We start from the raw sequence: 26,859 nt of genomic DNA, 5'->3' as shown, positions 1-26,859 counted from the left end.
ATAAAACAAGCCCAGCAGAAACGTCAGATAGGTCGGACCACCGTGTTTAATGATATATCTTTGAACGTTACAGTTACAGCTGAAAATGGTAACAGAAATAAACAAGTTTGATGATCTGCCGCCAGTTGTTCACCCGGAAGTGACTGTTGTAGTTAGCGTGACGTCAAGGTGATTATATCCATGGAGGCTACCGCTTCCGTGGTACTGACGTCACACAGGTGGTAACGTTAAATCGCTAAACTCTGTATTCAGACATAATCTGCACCAGTATCAGAGAATCTGAGCGCTTTGAACAATTGAGATTCACTTAGTCAGTGTAGCTAACAGATGCTTCATCAATTTCAATTCAGTCTTCAATTTAATGAGCTTTATTGGCATGAAAAAGTTCTTATATGGGCAAACTAAACAAATATTAACAATAATAATAGTAATAACCACATTAGTTAGACATAATTAATAAAGACAACAGTTACAACAATAATAATAATTACAAATGTATGCCTATATGTACAATCACAAACCCGAATAAATAGGGCATTGTAACTCAAATATGACCATCAATCAACAAGCAAACAAACAAACAACAGTCAATATGAACACAAAGAACAACCAGTATGTAATCTAGTGGCGTTTCACTCGGTGTCCCTCAGGTTGTGGCAAGAGGCCAGATATTAAGCTGCCAAAATGCAGCAATTTTGTTTTTCACCTAATAGATATTTAAATTTGTTCCTTTCTGATTATGTTGCAAATTCTTGATATTTGTGTTGAATTTTGGTGAAGAATAATGTTCTAATTTCTGCATATTTGTTGTAGTGTAGCAAAAACCTGTAACTGTGTCTGCACTGTTCTCTGTGTACACAGTCTGTCCTGACTGCGTCCACTGAGTCAGCGTCTGTCTCATCACACTGGTCACAATGGTCAGATATTCTGCCACTGTGTACTGTCAGTTTAGGGCCAAGTAACACTCCATTTTACTTTGAGTTTTTGTGGTGTCTTTCCGATAAGAGATGTATTTTTCTTTTTGTCTTGTTATAATTTGGTTGGGCATGTTGACTGTAGGGCTGCTGGAGATTAGGGAACTGAGTCTCTTTTCCTGGTTCATCTCTGGTGGAATGTTTGAGGGTCGCTTGTTTTTAAGTGATTATATAGTCTGATGGCTCTTTTTTCAGTTTTAATCTGGAGGGGTTATTGGCCCAATTCTGCTCAGCTGACATTATTTGTTGGTTTTATTATATATCCACATTACTGATGATTATTCATAAAAAATTTCATTGTGTAAATATTTTGTGAACGCACCAACAGTCATCCCTTCAATATTGTCGCAATATCGATAGAAGTATTTTGTCAAAAAATATCATGATATTAGATTTTATACATATCACCGAGCCCTACTTTCAATTACACAAAACACACAAAACACAGAACCAAACTAGAAAATACATACAAAAAATGTACAAACACAAAGATTGATGCAATAAAATGACTATAAAACTCAACCTAGATCACTCATAACTACATCAGACTGCTTAATTTATGGTGGATTAAAAGTTTTATAGTTAGAAGGAAATGGCATCAACACACCATTTCTATTAGATGGCCACCTATTTGTGAAGAACACATCTGCTCTGGTCCAATAGGCTGAAGGAATTAAGAATTCACATTAAATTGGCAGCAGCTACCTTGACGGAAGAGTGTTCTATCAAAAACTACTAGTGATTTTTTGTCACTGATTATGATATCAAGAAGCTCCTCATTCAACCAACAAACTGAGCAACAAACAACTCATTTGTGTCTTAAGAGAGAAACTAGAATATCCCAAACTGACATTAGCATCAGTAGAACAGTGTGCAGCATGTTGGCAGCAGCTACCTTGTAAATTCTGGTGAAATCGGTTGAGTTCAGCGAGACGGTTTCATAGTAGTGACTGGTCTTCACGTTGGTCACTCTGACAAAGTCTCCATCTGATATTCCCCTGAGTTGTTTGGTGTCTTTGCCCCACAAAGTGATCCTGATGGAATCTTTGCCATCATTAAGATGGAAATCTTGCTTCTCTTTCTTCCTCTGTTGGTTCTTCATGTTGACAAGTTCGACGGGACCAATCTGTAAAAAACAACAACAATGGAAACAATCCAACAAGTTCCAGATAGGCTAACTCTCAGCACTTTTCACCATTAGTATTGCTGGATGTCTTATGGAAACTCACCTCTGTCACAGTTCCTTCAACACTCACTACTGTCTTGTCAGCGTACTCTTTGGCCTTTGTTATACTGCAAACTGGCTTCTGGTGATCAATGAGCCTCTCAGTTTCCACCTCCAGCTCCTCAGGGACGTCAATGGGACTCGTTCTTGTCACTTTGCTCTGTTTGGTAACTTTCATGACATTTTCTTCCATGATTACATTTCTGAACAAGTAGCAGCTCCCCTCCTGGATATCTTGATAGCGATCTTTTCCGTACACCATCACTTTAATGCAGGATGTCTCATCACTGACTCCCAGATAAAAGAAAAACCTTTTCTCCTCCTGTTGGGTTTCATATGTGCGCAGAGCAGATTTCTGTACAACTTTCCCAGTTATGACTTTGTTACCCAGGTCACCGCTGGTCAGTACATCTTTGATGGTTTTTCTCTGGACACAAAAGGAGACAAAGAAATCTCCCTCAGAGCAACATAAATGCAAACATGAATGTCTGAATAAATCAGTACAAAGTCTCAAACAAATGCACTCACCCATGTTGGAATCTTTCTCTCCTGGAAAATTAACATATGCTTATGTCAGTATTGTGGTGAAACACAAGAAAAGAATACAGGCATCTTTTTGCTGGAGTCCTGCATTATCTGATCTCACTGAAATGAATGAAGGGGCTGCGTTTTGTAACTTAGGGCTGCTTTCTGTCTGAACACAGCCTAGAAACTCAGCGATACAATTGCTGTGAGCATAACTCACTAGTTTACTACATTTACAACAAAGGCAACAGGGCATCGATATATCAAAGTGACTGTATTTTTTAAATTTTACTCTTACCTTGTCAGGTTGGCTGCTCTTCAATTGATCTTTAAAAGAAGAAACAAACAGGGTCAGGGTTAGGGTTATGGTTAGGATAACCCCATAGTCAGTCAGTTTGACACTGATGCCTTCCTCTGTGCCGCAGAGCTCTTGTTTGTTTTGGTCTCATTTCATTAACCAGCAGAAGTCAAGAGATCTGATATGTATCTTGGACCTAAACCATTCAGTAAATTATGAACAAGCAGTAGTATTTTGAAGTCAGTTCTCCGAGAAACTGGTAATCAGTGTTGTGATCTGAAAACTGGAGATATATATATATAAGTTTTTTTAATTAGTGTATTTGGTTTATTTGAAAGATGTTGAATATGATTTATGGTATTTCAGGCTGCTCTTCATACAGTCTTCATCTGAAAACTGTTTGTCCTAAAATGCACAATCAGCTTGCATTTGGGTCGTTCTGGTAATTTTGCCAAAGATGTAATTTTTTTCTAATGTATAGCACCAGTCAAATGTCTGGACACACCTTCCTGTTCTATTGAATGAGAAAATGTGTTTATATTTATATATCTAACTTTTCTGTCTTGTTTTTCCTCTCATATTACTCGTAATGTGTCTGAATTTATTGTGCTATTTCTCTATTCTCTGTGACCGACTGAACCTTGGTGTTCCAGATAATGTATTCATCTACTTTTGGTGGGTCTGCCGCTGTTAATGATGATTAAAACTGTTTACCATGGCAACACATGATGACAGGATGGACTCCACAATCGTCATCATGTGATGTAGGGCGGTAATGTAATGAGACGTTCCCATGTCAGTTTCTTTCATACTTGTATGTAATATGTTTGTTTTCAGATCGGCCTACTGACGAGAAATGAATCAACCCATCAACTTGATCAATGTGCAGGGCCACAAACACAATTGTTGAGATTTGGAGGGTGTACATGTCAGCTCCTCTGCTATCTACCGTTACCCAAAACACTCTTCTCCACGTACGTTTGCAGAGATGTTTACATGTATCTTTTGAGAAGCCTACCTTTGGTTTCAGCCAACGTTGTCATCGTCAACCTCTGGTTTTTGGTTGTTTCCTCCCTGTTTTCCTTCATGGAGTCTATCGGAACAATCAAACAAACATATTCTCTCATTTAGCATTTTAGAGTACAGGCCAGACCTATTCCAGTGGCACTTTTTGTCTGTGGAGAGATGTGCTGTTTATGTAGGACTGCAACTAATGATTAGAATATACTGAATCTTTTTGTCTATAAAATATCAGAACATGGTGAAAAATGACAATTTCCCAGGATCAAAGGTGATGTCTTCAGATGTCAGTTTACTGTCATGTATGACAGAGAAAAGCATTAAATCATCACATTTGAGAAGCTGAAAACAGCTTTTTTGGCATTTTTGATATAATAAGTAGTTCTGGTTTTCCACCATACTTTCTTTAGATGGTTTGATAGTGATACAGGTATTAAATGTCATTTTATATGATATTAAAAAGGTCTTAAAGTCTTAAACGTAACTTGGTGAACCTGCAGAAACCCTGGTCTGTGCTGCTGCCTCTGTGCACGTTCATAGCAGGCGTCTGCGGAGGCCTCACATAAACAACTAGTAACTGTGTGAACTCACCTCTGTTCTCTTCTTCATGTTTGTTGCTCAGTTTGTCCACAAAGGGGCGCAGCAGGTCCTGGACTGCAGAGTCCTTCCTCGGTATCAGATCCATTGCTTCATTGATTGCAAAGACGGACTCATCTACTCCTAAGTGCTGGATGATTATTTGGGGCATCTCCTCTCTGGACGTGCCAGTCTTCACACTTTTAGGGATTTTGTCAAAACAATAACAAAACAGCATCTTGTTGTATTCTGACTTATCCAGCTCCTCCAGGATGGAGGTCAGGGCTGTTTTCCATTTTTTCTCTAAAATGTTTGACATCTCTGACAAACAGAGACAAGAGACAGAAAAATGAGAAAAATAAGACAGACAGAATGATTAATTGGGGCATTTCCTCTCTGGACTTGCCGGTCTTCACACTTTTAGGGATTTTGTCAAAACAAACCAACACTTGATTTCACAGCAGAATATTATCAGGCATAATTAAATATAGTAAAACATACTGATAAACACACGGCTGACAGTCATCTACAGATAACTCCACACAAACAATGAACCATGTGTACCCTAAATTACTGCACAGGACACATTAATCCAATACAACAGATCACAGCTATAATCATTTCAGTCGTGTTAAAACAAGAACACAACCAACATACCTGCCAACACTCCCAATTTTCATGGGAGTTTCTCTATTTTTAACCCTTTCTCCCGCTGTGCTCCCGACTGGTAATTACTGCCGTTAATCTCCTAATTTCATAGTTTTTCCTTTTCGTTATCACAACCTGTTTCTGGTACTGTACAGCATGTGTGTGCAGCTACTCCCTGCAGACAGTCCTTCATCCTGTCCTCCGCCCTCCACTGCTGATATGACTCACTGTCTGCAGGTACCGCTGGTAGAGAGGAGGTACTGGTTTGTCTCAGCCAGTAAATAAGTTTACAAGAATTTGCCAAATGTTAAGATACGTGGCAAACTCAGATAAACAGTTAGGCTACATACAGACAGCTTTCGTTGTGGTGCTCTGTGGTTGTGTAAAACTTACTTATGGATGGAAGACTGCGGGCAAAGCAGTTGAAAATATTGCTTTTCTACACGTTTATGCTTGTTGAACAGGTGGTTTGATAAAGTACCCCCCCAGGCTCTTCACCTTTCCTTTGTTCCAACCTAGCTGGTTTAGTGTTTGTTTGTAATTAATGTAATTAAAGATCTCACCTCACAGTGTTTCCATCATCAAAAGGAATAAGCAATGTGTTGTAAGAGATATTAATACTCACTTTGTCTTTTTCTTCAACCACAACCGGACTTTTTCCTTCTTTGAGGTTTATCGGTTATTGACAGAGTTGCTCTCAGTGGCGGGAAGAAATTTGAATATGTTTTTAGTGTGGCTGCGTGGCAGATACCAATTTGAATAATATTTTACAAATTGCTTGCTGCCCTATTTATCTACAATAAATGATAAAATACTTATATGAAGACAGATAGTTCACTGTCAGTGTTTTACTTTTCTAACTTTGACTGTTAATCCTCATAATATCCTGTTTCAAACACACAACTCCCCCTTTTCAAGTGAACAATGTTTTAGCCCAGTCATACCTGAACCAAGCAGATACTTTCACTTTCAAACACAGTAATAACTGTAGTAATAACAGTTACTACAGTAATAACTGTAGTATTTGTAGTAGTACTTGTACTGTACTGTCAGATACGAGTTAACGGTTCAGCCTCAGTCAGAAATGGAAGAAGTATTCAGATCTTTTATTTAAGTATCTATCTATCTATCTATCTATCTATCTATCTATCTATCTATCTATCTAATCAGAAAAAAATGCTATAGTTTTTAGATAAATGTAGTGGAGTAAAAACTAATATTTCCCTTTAAGATGTAGTGAAGTAAAAGTATAAAGTTGCATAAAATGAAAAACTCAAGTAAAGTATAAATATTGTTCCAAAGTACAGAACTTGCTTGTTTATAATCTACACATAATTACCTACAGGCTTCTCAGTGTTAATTTTATATTTATAATTGTTGGGATGTTGGTTTTAACATAAACACACATTGTCTGTGATTAAAATGCAGCACAATACTTCTTATGAATATTTACCTGCATTGTGTCAGCGAACTTCATTAACTTTAACTGAATGACAGACCCAGTGTCTGGAAGGTGTCTTTTTACCCTCCTGCCTGTCTGGAAAAAAGGTACCAGAGCATCCGAGCCAGCAGCACCAGACTCTGCTTCCAGAATGTCAAGATCCCGAATGCACTGCCCCCCCCCCCCCCCCTTTTATTTGATTTGATAGGGACGATGCAATTTAACATAGTTCCGGTACAAAGCATGAAACTGATGTACTGCACAGAGAGTTTATAGCTATTGCTAATTTTCGACTTTTGTCTCTAGTTGGGTTTTACATATACAGTGTAATTAAAATATACAGCTTTCATCATCATAAAAACCACAGTGCACTACAGGTACGGGAGTACAATAAAAATACACATACTGAATTACATTGATTGTGATGTACAGTTTGAGAAAAAAAAAACAAACAATACAATTACCTAAAAATGGGTACAGCTCTGGTTTGCTTTTAGCTAGCACTTAATCTTTGTTTTAAAAGATTTTATATCTGAAATTAATTTGATTTTCAGTTGGTAATGTGTTCCAGAGTTGACAGGCCTGTATGGAGAAGGCTGATTGTCCAAATTTAGAACTACGATATGGTATTTTACAGTTGCCATTCACCGTGCTCCTCGTTACTCTGGTACTGTCTTGTCTTTGGATATATCTAGAAAGAGGCTCGGGGGCTAAACTACAGATACATTTGAAAACTAATTTAAGTAAACAAAAATAAGAAAAGCTCTCAAAACTAAGTAGATTGTGTTTTTTCAGTATGTGACAGTGATGCCACCGAACAGACTTTTTGTCCATTATTTTTAGTGCCTGATTGTATGAGGATGTGAGGTGTCTGATTGTGGACGGTGATGCTTGAGTCCATACTGTCATACAATACGAAAAATGAAAGAAAATCTTAAATGACTGAGCTGCCTGAGTTGGTATGTAGTGCCTGATTAGTTTGAAACAATTAAGGTTTGACTTTACTGTTTTTGAAATCTTCTTTACATGTTTATCAAATTTGAGTTGCGAGTCTAAGATTATTCCTAAAAACTTGAAATCATTGAGCTCCTCTATTTCTTCATTCCGTATCTTGATTTCAAAATTTTCAAGTGAGCCCTGTTTTCTAATGGAGAAACACATAGAAACTGGGCTTTTTTCAAATTCAAGACAAGATGATGACCAGAGTAGCAGAACACAGGAGCTGGATTAAAAATTAAAGTTAACATTTGTATATTTAACAGCTGTGTCAATCTAGTTAATATTTTATAGAAGGGTTGAGACCCCATCTCGGTACAAGAATTTAAGGTTTCTTTTTTCTAGCTTACCACTGTTGGGCCTCATACCACGTGCATGAGACAAAGCAGGCCTGCATGCAGTCACAAAGCCTACAAAGAAAGGCAAAAAAACAGACTTCAACTCCCATCATGCTCCGCTCAACTTATACCTGCTCAGCTCACACACAACTCACAAACTCACACCTCTGCCAGGTGCAGATAAATACACTGCCACACACTTCTATTGGTCATAAGTGACGATTGTGAGGGATCACTTATGTATGAGTCTATACATTGTTTTTAAGGATCCTGCATAGTAATCCTTTAATCAAGATTGTCAATACTGAGTTTTTCAGGCTCTTTGATCGTTGCTTTAGTGATCAGTTTAATCTTTAGCTTCAGACTTGGTGACAGCAGCCATTTCAGGTGAATTTATGAATTTACCTCAATGTTTACCATGTTCACATTATTAGAATAGCATGCTAACATGCTAACACTTGCTTATTAGCACTAAACATAAAGATTCAAGATATATTGAGACAGTAGAACATATTTTCTTCCAGTGTGAATCTGTGCAGGAATTCTGGCTTTCATTTCATAGCTGGCTTCAATCTAAGGTTATATTGATGCAACCTTTAAATGTGATGTCGATTAAAACTGGAGTTCTTATGAAGGAGAAAAAATGGGATTTTCTGGTAAACAACTTAATTTTATTGGGTAAAACTTTATTCATAGATGTAAATATTTAAAGGTAAAATCAACAGATGGAAGAATGAACTCCAGTTATTTACAAGATCTCTTCAATGCATGACGGACAGAAACACCCTGAAACATTTTTTTTATTATTAGACTTGTTTATGCTGCTTGAACAGGACCTTCACTCTTAGTTAACTTTTTGAAATGTCACACTTAAATGTGTTTTTTATTTTTGTCATTTTTTTACTGTTTTTTACATTTTTTGTACTGTTTCAAGACAAATGTACACTGTGTATTATTCAAATATCCCATAAAGGTTTGTAATTGAATTTTGTGCAGTAAAAAAAAAAAAGATTCAAGATTCAAAAGCTTTATTGTCCCCAGAGGTCAACTGTAGAAGTACAACACAAGAAACACAGCAGTAAACAAAGACAACAACAAACATAGAATGTATAAATAAACATGTATAAAAGTCAAACAATTAAAATTAAATTCACATAAAGGTATTGAGATGACCTGTTCCCTATTGAATTTACCAGAGTGATAGCAGAGGGTAAAAAAGTACTTGTATCTGTTGGTTGTGGCTAGTTGCAGTCTGAAAAAGAGCCAGCAGGAAAGATATGGGACTCTGGATGCAGGAATGGGAGCAGTCTGACAGGATGGACTGTGGTCTCTTTAAGAACAGTTTTTTATGGAGGTCAGGCAAATTTTCTCAATTGAGTTACGGTGATTTCACAGCTGTAAAAGTAAAGTACAGCTGAGTAAAGTATTAAAGTACAGCTGAGGCTGATGGGAACGTCATTAGTTGTGAAGCAGGTATTTGGTCAGAAACCAAATTGTTGGACAAATTAAGAATTTCAACTTTTAGATGAAAATTCAGGGGATCAGAAGTCAGAAGAAAAATTGTTTCCCAGAAGTTTTCAATGGTAAATGAGTGCCAGTGTGTTTTCACCCCCCTGGCAAAACACCCAGTCAATAAAACAAGGAAAGCCACCATCATTACACACAGGACCCCTTCACCAACACCACTTCTTCCAACTACTGCTATCAGGCTGTCGTTATAAGGTTACACATGCAAAGAGGAACACCTTTAAAATTCCCTTCATCCCCTCCATTTCTGCCATAAATAAATCACCTCATACAGAAATATTCACAATAAACAAAACAATAAAGTTTTTTTGAATCTTGAATCTGGCTGTGTGGAGTCTCCGCCTGGTCGTTGAAGCCTGCTTCCATCTGAGTCTCCATCTTAGTGGCAGTTTTGATTCCTATAATCTCAATTTGACATTCTGGATGGCACTTTGAATCTGCAAACACAGATAAACATTCACAATCAAGAGACAGGACATGTTGAGAAATACACTGAGAATCACTCAGTAGTATACAGCTAAGCAGAGAGGAGGGCGTCATGTTTAATTCATTTCTTACAGCATACTAATAGCACAAACCACAGAATTTATAGCCTAAAATAGTTTGTACCTCCCATCCCTAGAAGAGCTTTTCAATTAGGGCTGGGCAATACATCAAAATTATATCAATATCGTAATATGAGTCTGCTTTTGTAACCTTGCTCATCAATTTATGTTTCCCAAATTTTAGGGGGGACTCTAACCGAAGGCTGATATATCTTACTTCTGAATTTGACATATTAAGTTCTCAGAAGGATGACAGAGCCCGGGGAAAAAAGCAACATTTTTTTTAATGTTGAGTGTTAAACATGAGTCTTCAAATTTCAAAATCAGACAATAATAATGCACATAACTTATTCGCTACCGTTGACAGGCTAACAAACCCTCCTGTCAGTAGCCCTGTCAGTTTCTAAATGCATGGCCTCAGATCTTCTACAGATTGTCAACACGTCTCTTCTGACCTGAATTTCAACAGCCACATCTAGACAATTACAAAGTCAGCCCACAATCACCTCAACAATTAAAGAACTTGTGTCTCAGCAGGATTTGGAAAAACTGGTCCATGCATTTATCTTCAGTAGACTTGACTACTGTAACCCTGTCTTCACAGGTCTCCTTAAAAAAATGATCAGAACACCGCTGCTCGAGTCCTCACTAAGACCAAGAAAGTGGATCACATCACTCCAGTTCTCAGATCTTTACGCTGGCTTCCTGTCTGTCAAAGAATTGATTTTAAAATACTGCTGTATGTTTATAAAGCACTGAATGGTTTAGGGCCGAAATACATTTCTGATCTGCTGCTACATTATGAACCATCCAGACCTCTCAGGTGGTCTGGGACAGATCTGCTTTCTGTCCCCAGAGTCAAAACTAAAAATGAGGAAGCAGCATCCAGTTTTATGCTCCACATGTCTGGAACAAACTCCCTGTTAGTTACTCCCCGTATTGTACACAAACCTGCTCTACAACGTGTTTCTGGTAGATCACTTACATGTAAACAGAGTTCTATCAAAGACTACTAGTGATGTTTTGTCACTGATTATGACATCCAGAAGCTCCTCATTCAACCAACAAACTGAGCAACAAACAACTCTTTAACAACTCATTTGTGTCTTGAGAGAAAAACTAGAATATCCCAAACTGACATTAGCATCAGTAGAACAGTGTGCAGCATGTTGACAGCAGCTACCTTGAAAATTCTGGTGAAATCGGTTGAGTTCAGTGAGACGGTTTCATAGTAGTGATTGATCTTCACATTGGTCACTCTGACAAAGTCTCCATCTGATGTTCCTGTGAGTTGTTTGGTGTCTTTGCCCCACAAGGTGATCCTGATGGAATCTTTGCCATCATTAAGATGGAAATCTTGCTTGTCTTTCTTCCTCCGTTGGTTCTTCATGTTGACGACTTCGACGGGACCAATCTAAAAAAACAACAATAATGGAAACAATCCAACAACTTCCTTCATTTTCAACAAATTCAACAAAAGATTGTGCAATCTTTAGTTACACTGGGTTTGTCAGTCTAATGTATGGATCAGATTACATGTATTGGATGATTTTCACATTCCATGTAACATAACCCGAGGTGTGATTCCACCTCTACTTCCTGTAGAACTGATTATATTTATGTTGTCAGAGGTCAGTGGGTTGTCTTTGCTACCAAAATGCTAAACAGGATACAAAAAGGAAACAAGACAGGATTTAGTTTGTTCATGGAGGTGAGGCAGCAAACAATTTTGAACAGGCCTGATGTAGGGAAGCTAAAGGCAGCCATTCTGGATTGTAGCACTATGGTTTAAGTGCTACAAACCAGAATGGTGGAGATAAACGGTATGTTATGTTGGTATGTTGGTATATGACATGCATGTTCCACTGTCATAAACCACTTCCCACCAGCATATACCAATTCTTACCGACACACGCCACTGCTTATTATATCAATACTGTGTGTGATTCATAAACAGATTATCACTCCCAATTCAGGTAAGTTTTCTCAAGCACGTTGTTTTAGTGTCATATGCTGATTCTTAGTGTTTTGCCACTTTTACTAATGGTATGTTGCTGCTGACCTGCATATGGTACATGAAAGGGTATGTTGATATATCACCCCTCACCAGTTTATGGTGATTCTTTACTGCTGATTATGGTATGTCTCTGCTGTGTGCCACATGATAACAGTAATCCATTGTTGTCCCACCGGCAGATAGGCCAACCTTTGGCACTTTTCACCATTAGTATTGCTGAATGTCTTATGGAACTCACCTCTGTTACAGTTCCTTCAACACTCACTACTGTCTTGTCAGCGTACTCTCTGGCCTTTGTTATGCTGCAAACTGGCTTCTGGGGATAAATGAGCATCTCAGCTTCCACCTCCAGCTTCTCAGGGACGTCAATGGGACTCGTTCTTTCCACTTTGCTCCATTTGGTAACTTTCATGACATTTTCTTCCATGATTACATCTCTGAACGAATAGCAGCTCCCCTCCTGGATATCTTGATGGCGATCTTCTCCGTACACCATCACTTTAATGCAGGATGTCTCATCACTGACTCCCAGATAAAAGAAAAACTTTTTCTCCTTTTGTTGGGTTTCATATGTGCGCAGAGCAGATTTCTGTACAACTTTCCCAGTTATGGCTTTGTTACCCAGGTCACCGCTGGTCAGTACATCTTTGATGGTTTTTCTCTGGACACAAAAGGAGACAAAGAAATCTCCCTCAGACAACATAAATGCAAACATGAATAAATCAGTACAAAGTCTCAAAGAAATGCACTCAACAATGGTGGAATCTTTCTCTCCTAGAAAATAAACATATGCTTACGTCAATATTGTAGCGAAACACAAGAAAAGAATAAAGGCTTTGATGCAACACTGGCAAAAGTTGATCCAGGTTCAACTTTTTGGATGTACATCTTTTTGCTGGAGTCCTCTGCATTATCTGATCTCACTGAATATCACTGAAATGAATGAAGGGGCTGCGTTTTGCAACTTAGAGCTGCTTTCTGTCTGAACACAGCCTAGAAACTCAGCGATACAATGGCTGTGAGCATAACTCACTCGTTTACTACATTTACAACAAAGGCAACAGGGCATCGATATATCAAAGTGACTGTATTTTTTTATTTTATTCTTACCTTGTCAGGTTGGCTGCTCTTCAATTGATCTTTAAAAGAAGAAACATTCAGTCAGTCAGTTTCACACTGATGCCTTCCTCTGTGCAGCAGAGGCTGTTTAGGTTTTGTTTGACATCATTCTGTCTGTTTATCCCCATTTGTGGAATAGAGCAGAAAAGACTTGGCAGAAAAAGAATATAATATTCATAAGTATGTTTTAATTAGTATATAATCACCTGAAAATAAGAATTGTTGTGTTTTTGTTAGCTTAGAATGAGCCCTTTATATCTACAGAAGGTCCTCTTCCATGGAGCCCACCATGTTGCACCACCATGTTTCTACAGTAGCCCAGAATGGACAAAACACTGGCTGTACAGAGGGCTTTTCACGTTCTCCGACACACTTGGATAGTGGAGGTTCTCTAGTAGATTGAAATAAAAAATTAAATTTGCTGGGAGCTACTAGTATAGTGTGCGGAACTGAAGCAACCCATCAACTTGATCGATGCGCAGGGCTGCAAACACAATTGTTAAGATTTGGAGGGTGTACATGTCAGCTCCTCTGCTATCTACAGTTACCCAAAACACTCTTCTCCATGTAGGTTTGCAGAGATGTTAACGTGTATCTTTTGAGAAGCCTACCTTTGGTTTCAGCCAACGTTGTCATCGTCACCCTCTGGTTTTTGGTTTTTTCCTCCCTGTTTTCCTTCATGGAGTCTATCGGAACAATCAAACAAACATATTCTCTCATTTAGCATTTTTGACTATTCCAGTGGTACCTTTTGTCTGTAGAGAGATGTGGTGTTGATGTAGGACTATTGAAAAAATGAATCTTTTTATAAAATGTCAGAACATGGTAAAAAAATTGCAATTTCCCAGTATCAAAGTTGACGTCTACAGATGTCTTGTTATATCTGAACTGTCCAAAACCCAAATATATTCAGTTTACTGTCATGTATGACAGAGAAAAGCATTAAATCATCACATTTTTCAGCAAAAATGAAATTTTGATATAATAAGTAGTTGTAGGTCATATTGTGCCTTCTGGTTTTCCACCATACTTTCTTTAGATGGTTTGATAGTGATACAGGTATTAAATGTCATTTTATATGATATTAAAAAGGTCTTAAAGTCTTAAACGTAACTTGGTGAACCTGCAGAAACCCTGGTCTGTGCTGTTGCCTCCTGTTTCACAGACAACGTGTGAAACAGGATGTGCACGCTCATAGCAGGCGTCTGCGGAGGCCTCACATAAACAATTAATAACTGTGTGAACTCACCTCTGTTCTCTTCTTCATGTTTGTTCCTCAGTTTGTCCACAAAGGGGCGTAGCAGGTCCTGGATTGTAGGGTCCTTCCTCGGTATCCACTCCATTGTGTCTTTAATTGCAGAGATGGACTCATCTACTCCTAAGTGCTGGATGATTATTTGGGGCATCTCCTCTCTGGACGTGCCGGTCTTCACACCTTTAGGGATTTTGTCAAAACAATAACAAAACAGCATCTTCTTGTATTCTGACTCATCCAGCTCCTCCAGGATGGAGGTCAGGGTCATTTTCCATTCTCTCTCTGAGATCTTTATTGTCATCTCTGATACATAAAGAGACAAGAGATAGAAAAGTGACAAAAATAAGCCAGTCTGGGCTGATGAAAAAGATTTTTACTCTCTTATACTTGCATAATGAGATGTAACAATAAAGAACTTGAACTTGACTATTATATCTATGTTTAGATAACAGTAGTTTATTGTATGACATATACAGTACATTTCTGTGTGTCTTCTATCCAATCATAATTATATTTTAGCATAACCCTGAAGATATAATAATAAGATATAATAACAGTCCAGCTACCAACACTTGATTTCACAGGAGAATATTATCAGGCATAATTAAATATAGTAAAACATACTGATAAACACACGGCTGACAGTCCTCTACAGATAACTCCACACAAACAATGAACCATGTGTACCCTAAATTACTGCACAGGACACATTAATCCAGTGCAACAGATCACAGCTATAATCATTTCAGTCGTGTTAAAACAAGAACACAACCAACATACCTTCCAACACTTCCAATTTTCATGGGAGTTTCTCTATTTTTAACCCTTTCTCCCGCTGTGCTCCCGACTGGTAATTACTGCCGTTAATCTCCTAATTTCATAGTTTTTCCTTTTCGTTATCACAACCTGTTTCTGGTACTGTACAGCATGTGTGTGCAGCTACTCCCTGCAGACAGTCCTTCATCCTGTCCTCCGCCCTCCACTGCTGATATGACTCACTGTCTGCAGGTACCGCTGGTAGAGAGGAGGTACTGGTTTGTCTCAGCCAGTAAATAAGTTTACAAGAATTTGCCAAATGTTAAGATACGTGGCAAACTCAGATAAACAGTTAGGCTACATACAGACAGCTTTCGTTGTGGTGCTCTGTGGTTGTGTAAAACTTACTTATGGATGGAAGACTGCGGGCAAAGCAGTTGAAAATATTGCTTTTCTACACGTTTATGCTTGTTGAACAGGTGGTTTGATAAAGTACCCCCCCAGGCTCTTCACCTTTCCTTTGTTCCAACCTAGCTGGTTTAGTGTTTGTTTGTAATTAATGTAATTAAAGATCTCACCTCACAGTGTTTCCATTATCAAAAGGAATAAGCAATGTGTTGTAAGAAATATTAATACTCACTTTGTCTTTTTCTTCAACCACAGCCGGACTGTTTCCTTCTTTGAGGTTTATCAATTATTGACAGAGTTGCTCTCAGTGGCGGGAAGAAATTTGAATGTTTTTAGTGTGGCTGCGTGGCAGATACCAATTTGAATAATATTTTACAAATTGCTTGCTGCCCTATTTATCTACAATAAATGACAAAATACTTATATGAAGACAGATAGTTCACTGTCAGTGTTTTACTTTTCTAACTTTGACTGTTAATCCTCATAATATCCTGTTTCAAACACACAACTCCCCCTTTTCAAGTGAACAATGGTTTAGCCCAGTCATACCTGAACAGTAATAACAGTTACTAGTAATAACTGTAGTATTTGTAGTAGTACTTGTACTGTACTGTCAGATACGAGTTAACGGTTCAGCCTCAGTCAGAAATGGAAGAAGTATTCAGATCTTTTATTTAAGTATCTATCTATCTATCTATCTATCTATCTATCTATCTATCTATCTATCTAATCAGAAAAAAATGCTATAGTTTTTAGATAAATGTAGTGGAGTAAAAACTAATATTTCCCTTTAAGATGTAGTGAAGTAAAAGTATAAAGTTGCATAAAATGAAAAACTCAAGTAAAGTATAAATATTGTTCCAAAGTACAGAACTTGCTTGTTTATAATCTACACATAATTACCTACAGGCTTCTCAGTGTTAATTTTATATTTATAATTGTTGGGATGTTGGTTTTAACATAAACACACATTGTCTGTGATTAAAATGCAGCACAATACTTCTTATGAATATTTACCTGCATTGTGTCAGCGAACTTCATTAACTTTAACTGAATGACAGACCCAGTGTCTGGAAGGTGTCTTTTTACCCTCCTGCCTGTCTGGAAAAAAGGTACCAGAGCATCTGAGCCAGCAGCACCAGACTCTGTTTCCAGGCTGTCAAGATCCCGAATGCACTGCCCCCCCCCCCCCAAAAGATTTTTTTTTTCTTTCTTTCTTTTATTTGATTTGACAGGGACGATGCAATTTAACATAGTTCCGGTACAGAGCATGAAACTGATGTACTGCACAGAGTTTATAGCTATTGCTAATTTTCATCTTTTGTCCCTAGTTGGGTTTTACATATACAGTGTAATTAAAATATACAGCTTTCATCATCATAAAAACCACAGTGCACTACAGGTACGGGAGTACAATAAAAATACACATACTGAATTATATTGATTGTGATGTACAGTTTGAGAAAAAAAAACAAAAAAACAATACAATTACCTAAAAATGGGTACAGCTCTGGTTTGCTTTTAGCCAGCACTTAATCTTTGTTTTAAAAGATTTTATATCTGAAATTAATTTGATTTTCAGTTGGTAATGTGTTCCAGAGTTGACAGGCCTGTATGGAGAAGGCTGATTGTCCAAATTTAGATCTACGATATGGTATTTTACAGTTGCCATTCACCGTGCTCCTCGTTACTCTGGTACTGTCTTGTCTTTGGATATATCTAGAAAGAGGCTCGGGGGCTAAACTACTGATACATTTGAAAACTAATTTAAGTAAACAAAAATGAGAAAAACTAAAGTAGATTGTGTTTTTTCAGTATGTGACAGTGATGCCACCGAACAGACTTTTTGTCCATTATTTTTAGTGCCTGATTGTATGAGGATGTGAGGTGTCTGATTGTGGACGGTGATGCTTGAGTCCATACTGTCATACAATACGAAAAATGAGAGAAAATCTTAGCATGCATAAATAAGCTAAAAATGCTAATAATGAGCTGCCTGAGTTGGTATGTAGTGCCTGATTAGTTTGAAACAATTAAGGTTTGACTTTACTGTTTTTGAAATCTTCTTTACATGTTTATCAAATTTGAGTTGCGAGTCTAAGATTATTCCTAAAAACTTGAAATCATTGAGCTCCTCTATTTCTTCATTCCGTATCTTGATTTCAAAATTTTCAAGTGAGCCCTGTTTTCTAATGGAGAAACACATAGAAACTGTTTTTTTTTTCAAATTCAGATGATTACGTTGCAGCCATTGATGGACATCATCCAAACATGCAGTCAGGATCTCCGCTGCCTTGCTAGGTGACTTGGCTGGTACATATATGACCGCATCATCTGCATAAAGCTGGCAGTTGGAATTCTTCTGGATTTAAAAGGAATAACCCTGTATTACCCCACTGGACACACCCACAACCCCCATACCGTCACTCAACAACAGATGCATAACTCACTTTAATTATTGCTATCCTGTGCGAAAATGTTTACATCTTGCATTTTGCATATAATGGTACGCACCGTAACGTGTTGAAGGAGAAACCAGAGTAGCAGAACACAGGAGCTGGATTAAAAATTAAAGTTAACATTTGTATATTTAACAGCTGTGTCAATCTAGTTAATATTTTATAGAAGGGTTAAGACCCCATCTCGGTACAAGAATTTAAGGTTTCTTTTTTCTAGCTTACCACTGTTGGGCCTCATACCACGTGCATGAGACAAAGCAGGCCTGCGTGCAGTCACAAAGCCTACAAAGAAAGACACCAAGTCAAACAAGAAGAGTCCAAAACAGACTTCAACTCCCATCATGCTCCGCTCAACTTATACCTGCTCAGCTCACACACAACTCACAAACTCACACCTCTGCCAGGTGCAGATAAACACACTGCCACACACTTCTAGTGGTCATAAGTGACGATTGTGAGGGATCACTTATGTATGAGTCTATACATTGTTTTTAAGGATCCTGCATAGTAATCCTTTAATCAATATTGTCAATACTGAGTTTTTCAGGCTCTTTGATCGTTGCTTTAGTGATCAGTTTAATCTTTAGCTTCAGACTTGGTGACAGCAGCCATTTCAGGTGAATTTATGAATTTACCTCAATGTTTACCATGTTCACATTATTAGAATAGCATGTTAACATGCTAACACTTGCTAATTAGCACTAAACATAAAGATTCAAGATATATTGAGACAGTAGAACATATTTTCTTCCAGTGTGAATCTGTGCAGGAATTCTGGCTTTCATTTCATAGCTGGCTTCAATCTAAGGTTATATTGATGCAACCTTTAAATGTGATGTCGATTAAAACTGGAGTTCTTATGAAGGAGAAAAAATGGGATTTTCTGGTAAACAACTTAATTTTATTGGGTAAAACTTTATTCATAGATGTAAATATTTAAAGGTAAAATCAACAGATGGAAGAATGAACTCCAGTTATTTACAAGATCTCTTCAATGCATGACGGACAGAAACGCCCTGAAACATTTTTTTTATTATTAGACTTGTTTATGCTGCTTGAACAGGACCTTCACTCTTAGTTAACTTTTTGAAATGTCACACTTAAATGTGTTTTTTATTTTTGTCATTTTTTTAGTCTTAAGTACTGTTTCAAGACAAATGTACACTGTGTATTATTCAAATATCCCATAAAGGTTTGTAATTGAATTTTGTGCAGTAAAAAAAAAAAAGATTCAAGATTCAAAAGCTTTATTGTCCCCAGAGGTCAACTGTAGAAGTACAACACAAGAAACACAGCAGGAAACAAAGACAACAACAAACATAGAATGTATAAATAAACATGTATAAAAGTCAAACAATTAAAATGAAATTCACATAAAGGTATTGAGATGACCTGTTCCCTATTGAATTTACCAGAGTGATAGCAGAGGGTAAAAAAGTACTTGTATCTGTTGGTTGCGGCTAGCGGTAGTCTGAAAAGGAGCCAGCAGGAAAGATATGGGACTCTGGATGCAGGAATGGGAGCAGTCTGACAGGATGGACTGTGGTCTCTTTAAGAACAGTTTTTTATGGAGGTCAGGCAAATTTTCTCAATTGAGTTACGGTGATTTCACAGCTGTAAAAGTAAAGTACAGCTGAGTAAAGTATTAAAGTACAGCTGAGGCTGATGGGAACGTCATTAGTTGTGAAGCAGGTATTTGGTCAGAAACCAAATTGTTGGACAAATTAAGAAATTAGATGAAAATTCAGGGGATCAGAAGTCAGAAGAAAAATTGTTTCCCAGAAGTTTTCAATGGTAAATGAGTGCCAGTGTGTTTTCACCCCCCTGGCAAAACACCCAGTCAATAAAACAAGGAAAGCCACCATCATTACACACAGGACCCCTTCACCAACACCACTTCTTCCAGCTACTGCTATCAGGCTGTCGTTATAAGGTTACACATGCAAAGAGGAACACCTTTAAAATTCCCTTCATCCCCTCCATTTCTGCCATAAATAAATCACCTCATACAGAAATATTCACAATAAACAAAACAATAAAGTTTTTTTGAATCTTGAATCTGGCTGTGTGGAGTCTCCGCCTGGTCGTTGAAGCCTGCTTCCATCTGAGTCTCCATCTTAGTGGCAGTTTTGATTCCTATAATCTCAATTTGACATTCTGGATGGCACTTTGAATCTGCAAACACAGATAAACATTCACAGTCAAGAGACAGGACATGTTGAGAAATACACTGAGAATCACTCAGTAGTATACAGCTAAGCAGAGAGGAGGGCGTCATGTTTAATTCATTTCTTACAGCATACTAATAGCACAAACCACAGCATTTATAGCCTAAAATAGTTTGCACCTCCCATCCCTAGAAGAGCTTTTCAATTAGGGCTGGGCAATACATCAAAATTATATCAATATCGTAATATGAGTCTGCTTTTGTAACCTTGCTCATCAATTTATGTTTCCCAAATTTTAGGGGGGACTCTAACCGAAGGCTGATATATCTTACTTCTGAATTTGACATATTAAGTTCTCAGAAGGATGACAGAGCCCGGGGAAAAAAGCAACATTTTTTTTAATGTTGAGTGTTAAACATGAGTCTTCAAATTTCAAAATCAGACAATAATAATGCACATAACTTATTCGCTACCGTCGACAGGCTAACAAACCCTCCTGTGTCAGTAGCCCCTGAACTTCCATCCATCAAGGCCGATGGATGGATCAACTAAAATTGTTTCTAAATGCATGGCCTCAGATCTTCTACAGATTGTCAACACGTCTCTTCTGACCTGAATTTCAACAGCCACATCTAGACAATTACAAAGTCAGCCCACTATCACCTCAACAATTAAAGAACTTGTGTCTCAGCAGGATTTGGAAAAACTGGTCCATGCATTTATCTTCAGTAGACTTGACTACTGTAATGCTGTCTTCACAGGTCTCCTTAAAAAAATGATCAGAACACCGCCGCTCGAGTCCTCACTAAGACCAAGAAAGTGGATCACATCACTCCAGTTCTCAGATCTTTACGCTGGCTTCCTGTCTGTCAAAGAATTGATTGTAAAATACTGCTGTTGGTTTATAAAGCACTGAATGGTTTAGGGCCGAAATACATTTCTGATCTGCTGCTACATTATGAACCATCCAGACCTCTCAGGTGGTCTGGGACAGATCTGCTTTCTGTCCCCAGAGTCAAAACTAAAAATGAGGAAGCAGCGTCCAGTTTTATGCTCCACATGTCTGGAACAAACTCCCTGTTAGTTACTCCCCGTAATGTACACAAACCTGCTCTACAACGTGTTTCTGGTAGATCACTTACATGTAAACAGAGTTCTATCAAAGACTACTAGTGATGTTTTGTCACTGATTATGACATCCAGAAGCTCCTCATTCAACCAACAAACTGAGCAACAAACAACTCTTTAACAACTCATTTGTGTCTTGAGAGAAAAACTAGAATATCCCAAACTGATAGTAGCATCAGTAGAACAGTGTGCAGCATGTTGGCAGCAGCTACCTTGAAAATTCTGGTGAAATCAGTTGAGTTCAGCGAGACGGTTTCATAGTAGTGATTGGTCTTCACATTGGTCACTCTGACAAAGTCTCCATCTGATGTTCCTGTGAGTTGTTTGGTGTCTTTGCCCCACAAGGTGATCCTGATGGAATCTTTGCCATCATTAAGATGGAAATCTTGCTTGTCTTTCTTCCTCCGTTGGTTCTTCATGTTGACGACTTCGACGGGACCAATCTAAAAAAACAACAATAATGGAAACAATCCAACAAATTCCTTCATTTTCAACAAATTCGACAAAAGATTGTGCAATCTTTAGTTACGCTGGGTTTGTCAGTCTAATGTATGGATCAGATTACATGTATTGGATGATTTTCACATTCCATGTAACATAACCTGAGGTGTGATTCCACCTCTACTTCCTGTAGAACTGATTATGTTTATGTTGTCAGAGGTCAGTGGGTTGCCTTTGCTACCAAAATGCTAAACAGGACACAAAAAGGAAACAAGACAGGATTTAGTTTGTTCATGGAGGTGAGGCAGCAAACAATTTTGAACAGGCCTGATGTAGGGAAGCTAAAGGCGGCCATTCTGGATTGTAGGACTATGGTTTAAGTGCTACAAACCAGAATGGTGGAGATAAACGGTATGTTATGTTGGTATGTTGGTATATGACATGCATGTTCCACTGTCATAAACCACTTCTCACCAGCATATACCAATTCTTACCGACACACGCCACTGCTTATTATATCGATACTGTGTGTGATTCATAAACAGATTATCACTTCCAATTCAGGTAAGTTTTCTCAAGCACATTGTTTTAGTGTCATATGCTGATTCTTAGTGTTTTGCCACTTTGACTAAACGTATGTTGCTGCTGTTTGACCTGCATATGGTACATGAAAGGGTATGTTGATATATCACCCCTCACCAGTTTATGGTGATTCTTTACTGCTGATTATGGTATGTCCCTGCTGTGTGCCACATGATAACAGTATTCCACTGTTATCCCACTGGCAGATAGTCCAACTCTTGGCACTTTTCACCATTAGTATTGCTGGATGTCTTATGGAAACTCACCTCTGTTACAGTTCCTTCAACACTCACTACTGTCTTGTCAGCGTACTCTTTGGCCTTTGTTATGCTGCAAACTGGCCTCTGGGGATAAATGAGCATCTCAGCTTCCACCTCCAGCTTCTCAGGGACGTCAATGGGACTCGTTCTTTCCACTTTGCTCCATTTGGTAACTTTCATGACATTTTCTTCCATGATTACATCTCTGAACGAATAGCAGCTCCCCTCCTGGATATCTTGATGGCGATCTTCTCCGTACACCATCACTTTAATGCAGGATGTCTCATCACTGACTCCCAGATAAAAGAAAAACTTTTTCTCCTTTTGTTGGGTTTCATATGTGCGCAGAGCAGATTTCTGTACAACCTTCCCAGTTATGACTTTGTTACCCAGGTCACCGCTGGTCAGTACATCTTTGATGGTTTTTCTCTGGACACAAAAGGAGACAAAGAAATCTCCCTCAGACAACATAAATGCAAACATGAATAAATCAGTACAAAGTCTCAAAGAAATGCACTCAACAATGGTGGAATCTTTCTCTCCTAGAAAATAAACATATGCTTACGTCAATATTGTAGCGAAACACAAGAAAAGAATAAAGGCTTTGATGCAACACTGGCAAAAGCTGATCTAGGTTCAACTTTTTGGATGTACATCTTTTTGCTGGAGTCCTCTGCATTATCTGATCTCACTGAATATCACTGAAATGAATGAAGGGGCTGCGTTTTGCAACTTAGAGCTGCTTTCTGTCTGAACACAGCCTAGAAACTCAGCGATACAATTGCTGTGAGCATAACTCACTAGTTTACTACATTTACAACAAAGGCAACAGGGCATCGATATATCAAAGTGACTGTATTTTTTTATTTTATTCTTACCTTGTCAGGTTGGCTGCTCTTCAATTGATCTTTAAAAGAAGAAACAAACATTCAGTCAGTAAGTTTGACACTGATGCCTTCCTCTGTGCAGCAGAGGCTGTTTAGGTTTTGTTTGACATCATTCTGTCTGTTTATCCCCATTTGTGGAATAGAGCAGAAAAGACTTGGCAGAAAAAGAATATAATATTCATAAGTATGTTTTAATTAGTATATAATCACCTGAAAATAAGAATTGTTGTGTTTTTGTTAGCTTAGAATGAGCCCTTTATATCTACAGAAGGTCCTCTTCCATGGAGCCCACCATGTTGCACCACCATGTTTCTACAGTAGCCCAGAATGGACAAAACACTGGCTGTACAGAGGGCTTTTCACGTTCCCCGACACATTTGGATAGTGGAGGTTCTCTGGTAGATTGAAATAAAAAATTAAATTTGCTGGGAGCTACTAGTACAGTGTGCGGAACTGAAGCAACCCATCAACTTGATCGATATGCAGGGCTGCAATCACAATTGTTAAGATTTGGAGGGTGTACATGTCAGCTCCTCTGCTATCTACCGTTACCCAAAACACTCTTCTCCATGTAGGTTTGCAGAGATGTTAACGTGTATTTTTTGAGAAGCCTACCTTTGGTTTCAGCCAACGTTGTCATCGTCACCCTCTGGTTTTTGGTTGTTTCCTCCCTGTTTTCCTTCATGGAGTCTATCGGAACAATCAAACAAACGTATTCTCTCATTTAGCATTTTTGACTATTCCAGTGGTACCTTTTGTCTGTAGAGAGATGTGGTGTTGATGTAGGACTATTGAAAAAATGAATCTTTTTGGCTATAAAATGTCAGAACATGGTAAAAAAAATTGCAATTTCCCAGTATCAAAGTTGACGTCTACAGATGTCTTGTTATATCTGAACTGTCCAAAACCCAAATATATTCAGTTTACTGTCATGTATGACAGAGAAAAGCATTAAATCATCACATTTGAGAAGCTGAAAACAGCTTTTTTGGCATTTTTGATATAATAAGTAAAGCGTAGGTCATATTGTGTCTTCTGGTTTTCCACCATACTTTCTTTAGATGGTTTGATAGTGATACAGGTATTAAATGTCATTTTATGATATTAAAAAGGTCTTAAAGTCTTAAACGTAACTTGGTGAACCTGCAGAAACCCTGGTCTGTGCTGCTGCCTCCTGTTTCACAGACAATGCACTGACCATAAAAGCCTCTGTGCACGCTCATAGCAGGCGTCTGCGGAGGCCTCACATAAACAACTAATAAGTGTGTGAACTCACCTCTGTTCTCTTCTTCATGTTTGTTGCTCAGTTTGTCCACAAAGGGGCGCAGCAGGTCCTGGACTGCAGAGTCCTTCCTCGGTATCAGATCCATTGCTTCATTGATTGCAGAGACGGACTCATCTACTCCTAAGTGCTGGATGATTATTTGGGGCATTTCCTCTCTGGACGTGCCAGTCTTCACACCTTTAGGGATTTTGTCAAAACAGGAACAAAACAGCATCTTGTTGTATTCTGACTTATCCAGCTCCTCCAGGATGGAGGTCAGGGCTGTTTTCCATTTTTTCTCTAAAATGTTTGGCATCTCTGACAAACAGAGACAAGAGACAGAAAAATGAGAAAAATAAGACAGACAGAATGATTACCCCCCCCCCTAAAACCTGATATATATTTAGACTGTTTTTCTCCAATTGACCTTCCTTAACTAACTTCAATGATTTGTTCAACTAAACCATCAATCTGTCTCTTAGACCAGGGGTTCGCAACTGGTCTCACCATGGGACCCACATTTTCCCATGGTCATTAAGTTGCGACCCACTTTTAAAGAATTCAAGCCAAGCAAATTTATTTTTCAAAAATATCCTTCAAAAATACACGTCATCTTTTTTCTTAACATAAATACATATCTTTGCATGTACAAAATGCTTTTCAGAGCACATTATTAAGAAACTGAGAACGAAATGTGACAAAAACACAAATTTTAAATACTCAGCTGCCAACAATTGATTTCACAGGAGAATATTATCAGGTATAATTAAATATAGTAAAACATACTGATAAACACACAGCTGACAGTCATCTGTGGGACAAACAGCCCTCTCCAAATAATACTACACAAACAATGAACAATGTGTACCTTAAGTTACTGTACAGGACACATTAATCCAGTAAAACATAACAGCCAGAACATGCGGCTAATCTGTCGGGCTCTTCACCTTGCTTTGTTCCAACCTGGTTGGTTTAGTATTTTAATGTGATTAAGTAGATTCATTTTTCAAAAGGAATAAGTAATGTGTTGTTAGAAATGTTAATACTCACTTTGTCCTTTTCTTCCACCACAGCCGGACTGTGTCGACAGTTAGAGTTGCTCTCAGTGGCGGGAAGAAATTTGAATCGGTCTTTTATGCGGCTGCGTGGCAGATACCAACTTAAATAATGTTTTACAAACTGCTTGCCACCCTGTTTATCTACACTAAATGATCAAATAATAATATGAAGACAGATATTTCACCATCAATCTTTTACTTTTCTAACTTTGACTAAAAATCCTCATAATATCCAGTGTCAAATGCACAGCCCCCCCCCCTATCCGGTGAACAGTGGTTTGGCTGAGCTGAGCAGGTACTTCCACTTTCATTTCAACGAAAACCGCAGTTTATTGTCTTGTGCTGTCAGAAAAGTTTTTTATTTTTTATTTTTTTTTTATATCTGTTTTAGTCCATTTAATTATTGTATGTAATTTAACCTTTCTCTTACCTACCTCATTGTTTTATGTATTTTGATTCTATCTATCTTTTTAACACAAAATCTTAATCAGAAAAAAATGCTATAGCTTTTAGATAATTGTAGTGGAGTAAAAACTAATAGTTGCCTTTATGATGTAGTGAAGTGTTGAAAGTTCCACCATATGTGGCCAAGACAAACTCTATTCAAGCCTACTTTAAACTACTTTATTTAATTAAAGTTGGGGACAAATTAACATAACTTAATGTGTTGCACCAGTTTCTGAGGAATTTGCACACCTTGTGTAACGTGTACTAAACTAGAACTGAACCTTCAAGAATGACTATACAAATACAAACAATCATCACAAAACTTCATCATCAGGCAACCACCTGAAATTCTGAGTCAATACAGGAGGTAAGAAAAGACGCCTCCCTTGGTATAGGCTGACAGTAGTTTCTGTAATTGATTAGATTAAACATTTATTGACTCTTGTTAAGTTAAAAATTTGTGCTGTATATTAAATGATAGTGTAGTAATGGTTCAG

The 26,859-nt window shown here is 37.9% G+C and overlaps 3 protein-coding genes across 3 annotated transcripts; all 3 read right to left on the bottom strand.

Annotated features, from left to right (window-relative positions):
• Window positions 1–118: 118 nt before the first annotated feature.
• LOC122995838 lies at window positions 119–8,069 on the bottom strand. Its single transcript, XM_044371217.1, has 7 exons — window positions 8,054–8,069; window positions 4,634–4,939; window positions 4,041–4,115; window positions 3,023–3,051; window positions 2,728–2,748; window positions 2,204–2,626; window positions 119–2,100 (listed from the first exon to the last, which is right to left on the bottom strand). The coding sequence occupies exons 1-7, from the start codon at window positions 8,067–8,069 to the stop codon at window positions 1,783–1,785; spliced, it is 1,188 nt and encodes a 395-aa protein (XP_044227152.1). The 3' UTR covers window positions 119–1,782.
• An 899-nt stretch (window positions 8,070–8,968) lies between these two features.
• Window positions 8,969–14,772, bottom strand: LOC122995837. The gene is made up of 5 exons (XM_044371216.1): window positions 14,499–14,772; window positions 13,241–13,269; window positions 12,369–12,791; window positions 11,297–11,527; window positions 8,969–10,005 (listed from the first exon to the last, which is right to left on the bottom strand). Exons 1-5 carry the CDS (start codon window positions 14,770–14,772, stop codon window positions 9,967–9,969), a joined length of 996 nt encoding a protein of 331 aa, XP_044227151.1. The 3' UTR covers window positions 8,969–9,966.
• Window positions 14,773–19,880: 5,108 nt separating this feature from the next.
• Window positions 19,881–25,969, bottom strand: LOC122996184. Its single transcript, XM_044371783.1, has 7 exons — window positions 25,908–25,969; window positions 24,870–25,175; window positions 24,209–24,283; window positions 23,585–23,613; window positions 22,713–23,135; window positions 21,636–21,866; window positions 19,881–20,302 (listed from the first exon to the last, which is right to left on the bottom strand). The coding sequence occupies exons 2-7, from the start codon at window positions 25,171–25,173 to the stop codon at window positions 20,264–20,266; spliced, it is 1,101 nt and encodes a 366-aa protein (XP_044227718.1). The 5' UTR covers window positions 25,174–25,175; window positions 25,908–25,969; the 3' UTR covers window positions 19,881–20,263.
• Window positions 25,970–26,859: the final 890 nt, after the last annotated feature.

This window comes from Thunnus albacares, chromosome 13 (assembly GCF_914725855.1).
Source record: "Thunnus albacares chromosome 13, fThuAlb1.1, whole genome shotgun sequence".
Taxonomy (NCBI): domain Eukaryota; kingdom Metazoa; phylum Chordata; class Actinopteri; order Scombriformes; family Scombridae; genus Thunnus; species Thunnus albacares.
The sequence above is the reverse complement of the archived record's forward strand: the minus strand, read 5'-3'. Positions and strand labels throughout refer to the sequence as shown.

Coding starts and splice junctions, on each gene's coding strand:
- LOC122995838 (XM_044371217.1), bottom strand. Junction 3,052..4,040: donor AACGTTGGCTGAAACCAAAG/GTAGGCTTCTCA, acceptor CTTCTTTTAAAG/ATCAATTGAAGAGCAGCCAA. Junction 2,749..3,022: donor AGAGCAGCCAACCTGACAAG/GTAAGAGTAAAA, acceptor TTAATTTTCCAG/GAGAGAAAGATTCCAACATG.
- LOC122995837 (XM_044371216.1), bottom strand. CDS start 14,772: ATGACCCTGACCTCCATCCTGGAGGAGCTGGATGAGTCAGAATACAAG. Junction 11,528..12,368: donor TTGAAGGAACTGTAACAGAG/GTGAGTTCCATA, acceptor TTGTTTTTTTAG/ATTGGTCCCGTCGAAGTCGT. Junction 10,006..11,296: donor ATTTCACCAGAATTTTCAAG/GTAGCTGCTGTC, acceptor CTGTGTTTGCAG/ATTCAAAGTGCCATCCAGAA.
- LOC122996184 (XM_044371783.1), bottom strand. CDS start 25,173: ATGCCAAACATTTTAGAGAAAAAATGGAAAACAGCCCTGACCTCCATC. Junction 23,614..24,208: donor AACGTTGGCTGAAACCAAAG/GTAGGCTTCTCA, acceptor CTTCTTTTAAAG/ATCAATTGAAGAGCAGCCAA. Junction 21,867..22,712: donor TTGAAGGAACTGTAACAGAG/GTGAGTTTCCAT, acceptor TTGTTTTTTTAG/ATTGGTCCCGTCGAAGTCGT.